The sequence below is a fragment of the Pseudoliparis swirei genome, chromosome 18 (genome assembly GCF_029220125.1).
Source record: "Pseudoliparis swirei isolate HS2019 ecotype Mariana Trench chromosome 18, NWPU_hadal_v1, whole genome shotgun sequence".
Lineage (NCBI taxonomy): Eukaryota > Metazoa > Chordata > Actinopteri > Perciformes > Liparidae > Pseudoliparis > Pseudoliparis swirei.
Genome location: NC_079405.1, coordinates 747678 through 758563, shown reverse-complemented (window position 1 = coordinate 758563; position 10886 = coordinate 747678). Strand labels below are relative to the sequence as shown.

General features: G+C 48.1%; 1 protein-coding gene across 2 annotated transcripts; it reads left to right on the top strand.

Moving 5' to 3' along the window:
• The first annotated feature begins 893 nt into the window (after nt 1-893).
• sdc4 (syndecan 4) lies at nt 894-10431 on the top strand. Of its 2 annotated transcripts, none has more exons than XM_056437261.1 (5): nt 894-1145; nt 7410-7638; nt 8695-8723; nt 8802-8988; nt 9063-10431. In XM_056437261.1, the coding sequence occupies exons 1-5, from the start codon at nt 1092-1094 to the stop codon at nt 9212-9214; spliced, it is 651 nt and encodes a 216-aa protein (XP_056293236.1). In that variant the 5' UTR covers nt 894-1091; the 3' UTR covers nt 9215-10431. The 2 variants fall into 2 exon arrangements, with proteins under 2 accessions (XP_056293236.1, XP_056293235.1); XM_056437260.1 differs by having other exon boundaries at nt 7407-7638.
• The last annotated feature ends 455 nt before the right edge of the window (nt 10432-10886 follow it).

Genomic DNA, 10886 nt, shown 5'->3' with positions numbered 1-10886 from the left:
TCGTCCTCCTTCCAAGCGGTATTACAATAACTTAACAGTAAAACAAATATCTAATTTAAATTAAAAATAGAAAATAGCTAAGATATATATATATATATAGTTAAAATTGATGAATCATTAAGTATAAACCATTTGAAAATATAGTTGGTATTGTAAAATGGCTAAACATCCTTTATACACATACAAATATGCATATACAAATATAACTACATATTTGTATTATTATTTATTATATATAATAATATTTAAATTGTTAATAATAATATTATTAAGTATTTATATATATATTTTAATTGTATGAAATATGTTACATATATTTAAAGTAAATGAAACAAAAACATTTCTCAAAATGTGGGCGGATAAAGATAAATATTCATAATAATATTCATATTAAATAACATATTTTAAATATATATATTATTACTTACAAATAAATATTTTTATAATTTCTTTAAATGCAAATGTTTCATAATAAAAAATATATATTTCCATTTTTTAAATATATATAAATAAATTACTTTTATTTATATATTGTTTTATATCTATAAAATAAATAAATAATACAAATAAGTATCTAATATGACATTTTTTAAAATTAATATTTATCATATGATTGCCACATTTTCAGAATTCGTTTTTAGATTTTTACACAAATGTAACTTCCGGAAACCAGTTTATGCTTTTATTTTGGAGCGCACACCGGTGTTTTTAGTTTTAGCTCGGCTACATCCGGGTTACGTGACCCGTGCGTTTGGCTCAGGGGAAAAGGGGGCGGTGCCAACCTGTTGGACGTGACGGGACTTCCCGTAAATTACCGAGCGGTAAGGAGAGCGTAACCCTACGTCACAGCTCGACGCTGATTGGAGGAGAGCAGGAGGGGAGTCCGGGATATAGCGCGCATCCAACCGCGCAGCCCCCAGTCACCGAGCCCGGGAGAGAAGACGCGCGCGCGAGACACGGACCGTCTGTTGGTCTACCGGGACCCGCGAAGCACCGCCCGCCGAAGACACGCCGCCCCCCGCGCCCACCGACCACCGCCGCTTCAGCCGCCTCGTGATCACTTCTGCATCTCTGAAAGAGAGAAGGACGCCATGCTGAGCGTCTGCCTCGTGCTGCTCGTGTCTGCCGCCGTCCTCTCGGAGTCGGTGAGTGTTTCTCACGTCTAGAAGTCTCTCTACGTAAAGCACTCGTTTGTCATGCGAGGGGGGGCTGCCGTGACGTCACGCTGCTAGGAGATGCAGACTTTGTGCAACGACAATAAAACCCGTCGTCTGCTGTTTGTTGTTGCGCGAAGTGGCTCTGCACATGTTGTTAGCCGGCTAGCTGTGCGTGTGTGTCTGTGTGTGTGTGCGTGCGTGTGTCTTTTCTGAAGTGGAGTCGAGGTCATCTGCAAGTGTTGTTGTTGGATAGGATTTGTGGCGACAGTCAGAATAGAGTTGTTGTTGTTGTTGTTTTTTAGGTTCTTCGTGTTGTTTTCTTCATATTTTCTGAATTCTTTTTGGGTGTTTTAAAGAACATGGAAAATAAGAAATATGAAATATAAAAGGCACTATATAAAAAGATTAATAAATAAATAACCATAGGAATGTGAAGCGGATAAGTAACCATGACAACAACACGACTGCCTGGAGGCCAGAGGTCCAGATGAGTCACTGGGTGTCGACTCCAGTGTTATTTCCCAGAAGGCCGTGTGTTTTCCAGGCGCAGTGCTCGCCGCCGCCGCGTCCCAGAGAGCATTGCGGCGGCGTGGTCGTCACGCGCTGCAGATACGACCTGGAGGAGTTCGTCAGGGATTCCCTCAGACTTTGAAGACTTTAAGTTGATGCCTCATGAGTTATACGTCTGGAGGCCCCGCCCCCAGTGGTTGAAGCACATTCCTGAAATACCTGTTCCACTTCAGTGAAGTCTCCTTTATCCAAAGCATTGAAAAGGAAGCGCGTCTAAGATGTCCCCGGGTGGAGGCGTCCTCCGTCACATCCCCCCCTTCTTCTCCTTCTTTTTTGATTTCCACACTGGAATGTGATCTTTGGTGACCTTGACCGGCCCCCTTGGGGATTTTGCACACTTGGAGGGGTCTCAATGGAGCCCTTCTGAGGGCTCTTTTCATTAGGGGGGGGGGGGCGCTGGACGCTCCTCCAACATCCCTGCCTCCTCCTCCTACTCCCTCCTCCCTCCCTCCTCCTCCAGCATGGGGCTCAGATGGAGAGCGGCGTTAACATCTCTCGTTGGTCAGGCCCCGCCCCCTCAGAGATGATCTTTGTTGCTCCACCTCGGCTTGTTGCCTCCGGAGCCCATTTGTTGTCATACCTGCAAACTTGTCACCTTTCGGTGAAATTCACCGTTTTGAACTCAAAATAGGTCATCCACGTGAATCGTGGAGAGCCGAAGAGTTTTTGTTTTGGTGGCGGGGGGGGGGGGCCCGCTGCCGTTGAGATTGCAGTGAGACGCGGAGAAAATGTGGAGTGGTGCTCTTCTCAATAGAACATCTTTGATGGGCCGTGTCTCAGCCAATCAGCGTCAAGATGTCTTCAGCGTTTGGGGGTTCAGGTTAGCTTGAATGTTAGCCGCTACATCTGCTGCTGTCGCGCTGCACGGTGTAGCGATGCTAACAAAGTACCCGTACGTTAAGAGCCATGTGATTGAGCATATCTTTAGTGTCGACACTTCATCAAGAGAGCGATCAGAGCCGCGCTGCTCCGTGTCGAGCTGTCTGCGCTCACAGAAAGAGGCCTTAAGTGGCGGAATTTTCGGCTTTAAAAATAACAATAAAAAAAGGTGCCAGAAGGTAAATGTTTCAGTGTGTAAAGTTGTGTAACTCCAGCTGCTCATCCTGATGAACTGTGGATCCTCTGGTCAGAGACTAACGGCCTCATAGTGGATCATCAATGCTATGATGGAACCATGTAGTTTCATTCATATCTTGTAGGCTAAAACTAATATTACTGACATTTGTTAAGTGTTGAAAAAGTTGGTAAAAAGATCCATCCAGATATTTTATTTATTACTATTATAGATAAATATACCAGTCTCGTATCGTTTTTATTGTATTGAATTCTGGTATCAGTATCATGATATTTATGCCGGGTATCGTATAGAAGATCTTGACCACCAGGTCGGTTGACGGGGTTGAGCGTCGTCACGGTACGTTGCTACCGGCAACCGGTGCCAAGAGCAATTCCAGCACACACACACAAACACACAGTCACACACGGAGAGACACACACACAGACAGACACAGTCACACACGGAGAGACACACACACACACACAGACAGACACAGTAACACACACGGAGAGACACACACACAGTCACACACGGAGAGACACACACACAGTCACACACGGAGAGACACACAGTCACACACACGGAGAGACACACACAGTCACACACACGGAGAGACACACACACAGTCACACACGGAGAGACACACACAGTCACACACGGAGAGACACACACAGTCACACACGGAGAGACACACACAGTCACACACACGGAGAGACACACACACAGTCACACACAGACACAGTCACACACGGAGAGACACACACAGTCACACACACGGAGAGACACACACACAGTCACACACAGACACACACAGTCACACACGGAGAGACACACACACAGTCACACACGGAGAGACACACACAGTCACACACGGAGAGACACACACAGTCACACACACGGAGAGACACACACATAGTCACACACGGAGAGACACACACATAGTCACACACGGAGAGACACACACAGTCACACACACGGAGAGACACACACACAGTCACACACAGACACAGTCACACACGGAGAGACACACACACAGTCACACACAGACAGACACAGTCACACACGGAGAGACACACACACAGTCACACACAGTCACACACACTCACACACAGTCACACACAGACAGACACAGTCACACACACTCACACACACAGTCACACACGGAGAGACACACACAGTCACACACGGAGAGACACAGACACACAGTCACACACACGGAGAGACACACACACACACACAGACACACACAGTCACACACGGAGAGACACACACACAGTCACACACGGAGAGACACACAGTCACACACACAGAGAGACACACACACAGTCACACACAGACAGTCACACACGGAGAGACACACACAGTCACACACGGAGAGACACACACACACACAGTCACACACGGAGAGACACAGACACAGTCACACACACGGAGAGACACAGACACACACAGTCACACACGGAGAGACACACACACAGACACACCAGAGATCAGAGTCCTCTGGGTGGTATGTGGGCTTCCCCTCATTCAGACCTCCTTCCTGACCAATGTGTCGCAATAGTACCGTGTGTGCATGTGTGGTAAACGGTTGTGGAGTTTAAGCTGCTGTAATATTACTATTGTAATGGAATTTGTTTCCAATGTAATTGTCAGACGCTTTTATTGTGAAAGGTAACTATGGAAGGAGTGGATCTGTTCAGAGCCTCCGTGTGGTTGTTCACACGTGATTGGTTCACGCCTTCTTTATTTGCATAGTGTGTGAGTAGACGGGGAAGTGAAGCTGAAATAGTTTTGTGCAGCATTTAAACACACTTGGTACACATTAGTGAAAGAGGGCGTGGCCAGAAGAAGAGCTCCTGTGAATTGTGTGGCCTATAGAGCTAGGTGTTAGCTTAGCACCAGGACACACGTGGGGTTGAACCACCGCGGCGTGATGGCAGCTGGAGTTATCTCTGCAGCCTCCACAAGCTGAGACGATAAACCTGGCTGACCTGAAGGAAACGCCTGAGCCAATCAGCAGCTGGGTTTCTGTGGTCATCTTCAATGTGTAGCACATTCACCAGAGGAACATTATATATATATATAACATCACATCCTCCCAGGGAACAGCCTCCTCTGGAGGAGCTGGCCAACTCCCCTGCTTCACGAGGCGCTCCGCTGGGAAGAGTCTCTGGTGGACGCAGGAAGCTGAGTCTGAATAACTCATGGCTGTGACGACCGGTCCTGATGGATGGTTCCTGTTTTACTGAATTACTTCCTGCCCTTTGAACTGAGGCCGCGATACGACATCAAAGAGACGGAGCGGACGTCAGGGAGTATGTAGAAGAGCTCCCATTGGTCAGGGAGTCTATAGAAGAGCTCCCATTGGTCAGGGATTCTATAGAAGAGCTCCCATTGGTCAGGGAGTCTGTAGAAGAGCTCCCATTGGTCACGGAGTCTATAGAAGAGCTCCCATTGGTCAGGGAGTCTGTAGAAGAGCTCCCATTGGTCAGGGAGTCTGTAGAAGAGCTCCCATTGGTCAGGGAGTCTATAGAAGAGCCCTCATTGGTCAGGGAGTCTATAGAAGGGCCCTCATTGGTCAGGGAGTCTATAGAAGGGCCCTCATTGGTCAGGGAGTCTATAGAAGGCCCTCATTGGTCAGGGAGTCTATAGAAGGGCCTTTATTGGTCAAGGAGTCTATAGAAGGGCACTCATTGGTCAGGGATTCTATAGAAGAGCTCCCATTGGTCAGGGAGTCTATAGAAGAGCTCCCATTGGTCAGGGATTCTATAGAAGAGCTCCCATTGGTCAGGGAGTCTGTAGAAGAGCTCCCATTGGTCACGGAGTCTATAGAAGAGCTCCCATTGGTCAGGGAGTCTGTAGAAGAGCTCCCATTGGTCAGGGAGTCTATAGAAGAGCCCTCATTGGTCAGGGAGTCTATAGAAGGGCCCTCATTGGTCAGGGAGTCTATAGAAGGGCCTTTATTGGTCAAGGAGTCTATAGAAGGGCACTCATTGGTCAGGGAGTCTATAGAAGGGCCCTCATTGGTCAGGGAGTCTTTTCTTGAGGTCAAGAGACGTTGGACACGGCAAAGAATCAGGAAGCACATTCCTGGTGTTTTGTCTGTGTTCTCATGGTTGAGCCTCCTCCACGCTGTGAATGGACCAGATGCCCCTCTGGGGGGGTGGGGTGGGGGGCATTGATATGCTCTGGAGGAGTCCACTGGCATTGTTGGCCGTCATGACAAAGGGACTTTGGGGGTTAAAGGTCGGGGTCATTAAACAAGAATGGAGAAAGTAAGATGTGAGCGTCTAAATGTGAAGTTTAAATGTTAACTAACGAAACTTCTTTGAAAAGATTTACTGTCCAGTTCTGACTGGTCAGATCCTCAAAACGCTCTGAATACGAGTGAGCCTGAAGAGACTCAGAGACTCAGACTCAGGCCGGCCGGCGTTTATGAGATTGCAGTGAGACGCGGAGAAAATGTGGAGTGGTGCTCTTCTCAATAGAACATCTTTGATGGGCCGTGTCTCAGCCAATCAGCGTCAAGATGTCTTCAGCGTTTGGGGGTTCAGGTTAGCTTGAATGTTAGCCGCTACATCTGCTGCTGTCGCGCTGCACGGTGTAGCGATGCTAACAAAGTACCCGTACGTTAAGAGCCATGTGATTGAGCATATCTTTAGTGTCGACACTTCATCAAGAGAGCGATCAGAGCCGCGCTGCTCCGTGTCGAGCTGTCTGCGCTGACAGAAAGAGGCCTTAAGTGGCGGAATTTTCGGCTTTAAAAATAACAATAAAAAAAGGTGCCAGAAGGTAAATGTTTCAGTGTGTAAAGTTGTGTAACTCCAGCTGCTCATCCTGATGAACTGTGGATCCTCTGGTCAGAGACTAACGGCCTCATAGTGGATCATCAATGCTATGATGGAACCATGTAGTTTCATTCATATCTTGTAGGCTAAAACTAATATTACTGAATACAGATATTTTATTTATTACTATTATAGATAAATATACCAGTCTCGTATTTATGGTATACTGTTTTTATGGTATTGTATCATGATATTTATGGCAGGTATGGTATAGAAGATCATGACAACCAGGTAGAGGCAGAACCGATTCAAGGAACAGATTCAAGGAACAGACTCGAGGACCAGACTCGAGGACCAGACTCGAGGACCAGACTCGAGGAACAGACTCGTGACTCAGCAGAGCACAAGACTTGAAGACTTGTTCACGCCAACAACAAAAAAGGAAGTTGGTTCATGAATGACCATATTACATATTATATTTATTACTATTATTATAGTATTATAGGGCCGATCACTGACTTGGTGTCAGAATGGAGGACCTATAGATTATCATACAACGTTCCCCCCCCCCCCCCATCCTTCTCACCTTTTTCACCCCTGACCTGTTTTCATGCCTGAGAATGCTCCAGATATCTTGTTTTAAGCTTTATTCTGACATCAGATAAATACTCAACTTGAGGTCAATAGATGAGTGAACTGAATGTTATAGTTTCATACTCGTCTCGGAGGAGATGTTTACCTCCTCCCCTTCCTCCTCCTCACCGCCGTTATCTTTACCCGTGTCCCGGGAGCTGAGCTTGAGGCTCCAGTAACTCCGCCCCCTCTGGTGTCCAGCAGGTGAGGGAGACGGAGACCTGGACGCCCCTGAGGTCCACGCAGCCCGCCACGCCGAGCCGCGAGCGCCACGAGGCGTCGGGCGACTCGCCCAACGGCTCCGACTTCGGCTTCACGGACGACTACGACGCCGAAGACGATGAAGACGAGGAGGACGGCGGCGACTACTACCCCGACACGCTGTACGACGAAGAGGAAGAGTACGACGGGTTCTCCGGCTCCGGGGACGGAGGTCAGTCTGAGGGTTTAACGTCTACTGCTCTGTAGCGTTGCCTCTAGTGCTCTGTAGCGTTGCCTCTAGTGCTCTGTAGCGTTGCCTCTAGTGCTCTGTAGCGTTGCCTCTAGTGCTCTGTAGCGTTGCCTCTAGTGCTCTGTAGCGTTGCCTCTAGTGCTCTGTAGCGTTGCCTCTAGTGCTCTGTAGCGTTTCCTCTACTGCTCTGTAGCGTTTCCTCTACTGCTCTGTAGCGTTGCCTCTACTGCTCTGTAGCGTTGCCTCTACTGCTCTGTAGCGTTTCCTCTACTGCTCTGTAGCGTTGCCTCTACTGCTCTGTAGCGTTGCCTCTAGTGCTCTGTAGCGTTTCCTCTACTGCTCTGTAGCGTTGCCTCTACTGCTCTGTAGCGTTGCCTCAGTGCTCTGTAGTTACCTCTACTGCTCTGTAGTTACCTCTACTGCTCTGTAGTTACCTCTACTGCTCTGTAGCGTTACCTCTACTGCTCTGTAGCGTTACCTCTACTGCTCTGTAGCGTTGCCTTTACTGCTCTGTAGCGTTGCCTCTACTGCTCTGTAGCGTTGCCTCTACTGCTCTGTAGCGTTGCCTCTACTGCTCTGTAGCGTTGCCTCTAGTGCTCTGTAGCGTTGCCTCTACTGCTCTGTAGCGTTGCCTCTAGTGCTCTGTAGCGTTGCCTCAGTGCTCTGTAGTTACCTCTACTGCTCTGTAGCGTTACCTCTACTGCTCTGTAGCGTTGCCTTTACTGCTCTGTAGCGTTGCCTCTAGTGCTCTGTATCGTTGCCTCTACTACTCTGTAGCGTTACCTCTACTGCTCTGTAGTGTTGCCTCTACTGCTCTGTAGCGTTGTCTCTAGTGCTCTGTAGCATTGCCTCTACTGCTCTGTAGTGTTGCCTCTAGTGCTCTGTAGCGTTACCTCTACTGCTCTGTAGCGTTGCCTCTACTGCTCTGTAGCGTTGTCTCTAGTGCTCTGTAGCGTTGCCTCTACTGCTCTGTAGCATTGCCTCTAGTGCTCTGTAGCGTTGCCTCTACTGCTCTGTAACGTGCTCTTGTTTCCATAGAAACGGCCTCGCCGCCGCCTGCCTCCGAGGTGAGAACCGCCTCCACGTTGTTGACGCTTCCTGTTAAGACCGAAGCGTGTTCTTTAAGCTCCGCCTCTCCCCCGCAGCCCGAAGTCAACGACAACAAGATCCCGGAGGCGGTGCCGGCGCAACCTGCCGGCACCGAGCCGGACCTCCAGAACCACAACGAGATCCCCGCGCCTAAGGAGGCGGCGCCGGCCGAGGAGCCGTCCAACGTCCTGATGTCCCACGCCGGAGACGACAGCGTCTTCAACAAGACGGAGGTGCTCGCAGGTCAGTGCCGCGCCGCGAGGGGCGGGTCCATTCTGTAGTGCGTGATGTAACCCCCCCCCCCCCCCCCCCTGCAGCGTTGATCGCGGGCGGCGCCGTCGGCCTGATGCTCGCCGTGCTCCTCGTCCTCCTCCTCATCTACCGCCTGAAGAAGAAGGACGAGGGCAGCTACGACCTGGGGAGGAAGCCCATCTACAAGAAGACCCCCACCACGGAGATCTACGCATAGACACACACACACACAGACACACACACAGAGACACACACAGAGACACACACAGAGACACACACAGAGACACACACAGAGACACACACAGAGACACACACACAGAGACACACAGACACACACACAGACACACACACACACAGAGACACACACACACAGACACACACACACCATCCCAGCTGCAGCTGTGACCCTCTCAGAGGTCGTTTGGGGGAGGCGGTCGATCTTTATTGTCTTTATTGTCTGTGATTTTAAATCCGACGCTCCATCAGCCGACGGTTAGCGTAGCGTAAAGACGGCGCGGTTAGCCTCCAGGCGTCACAGATGTCGTACGCTGGCGACGCTCCAGCCGACTCACTTCTGCATTTCAGACATTTCTTCAGGTTCTTCCGATGTCACGGAGTCGGTTGATCGTAACTTTAAGCGGTCGCCGAGTCGTGGACTCAACGTGTTGACCGGCGAGCCGCGTCGGCGCCTTCTGCGCGGCTAGTAGTTTCCCTCCGTTTCCAGTCTTTGTGCTAAGCTAACGGCTAACGACGCGCTGCTTCTGCTCTCCAGGAGCTCGTTTTAAACTGTTCTCTGAATGAAATGATTTGTCTGATCGGAGAAACTGGTAGTTGTGGTGCTTGGTGTCGCGGCCGCCGCGAGCAGACGCTCACATTTCACACGTGTAAATAGAAAGTGAACTTGGTACGACGAATATCGACCAAATATTTAAATGCCAAATGACGATTTGTTTTGTTCTCGTAACGTTCGCTGACTTCCTGTCCGTGGTCCTCATCGGTCGCCGTGGTTACTCCACGAGGTCCAGAGGGTGGTTTTTATTTCATTAATTTAACTGTCACATTATTTTATTGCCTTCCTTCAGGTCGGGGTGCCCCCCCCTTTTATCTTAAGCTGTTGTATATGTGATTTAAAAAAGTTTTATATACACTAGTGTGAGATTTTCAGAGGCAAATTGTTTTGAAGCTTTTTATTTTGTAAGAGTTTCTATTGTCTTTTTATTTTTTAGACTTTTTATATATATTTTGTTGTTGCTTTTTGTATTTATGTGGTTTGTTGGAGCCGACCAATCAGATGGCTCACATTGTTCTGCAAATAAACAAAATGTATTTTTAAAATCCTCGACACTAAACAAAACGCATCGGGCCGTCTGGAGGCTCTCGGCCAACGAATCACGAGCTCCACTTGTTACGCTAATAAAGATATTTTTATGCACATTCCGGTTCTCAACGCTTCGTCTTTGATCTTCGCGTGAACACGATGAAGAGTCTCAGTGCTATGAATGAGAAGTATTAGTAAATCATGAATGAAATATAAATTATTATTAGGGCTGTCAGCGTTAACGCGTTAATCTATGCGATTAATTTGGCTGCGTTAACGCACTAAAATATTTTTACGCAATTAACGCAATATATATATATTTTTTAAATTATTTTTTTTACTATACTTTATTAATCCACAAGGGGAAATTAGTTCTCTGCATTTAACCCATCCTTAGTTATTAAGGAGCAGTGGGCTGCAGTGAAGCGGCCGGGAAGCAACTGGGGGTTCAGTGCCTTGCTCAAGGACACTTCCACTTACTTCCGGTGTTCGTTGAAGTTTTTACACTCCTCTGAGTGTCAAACCGCGGCAGGACGGTTTGACACTGTTTCCGTTTTTAAAACAATTATTT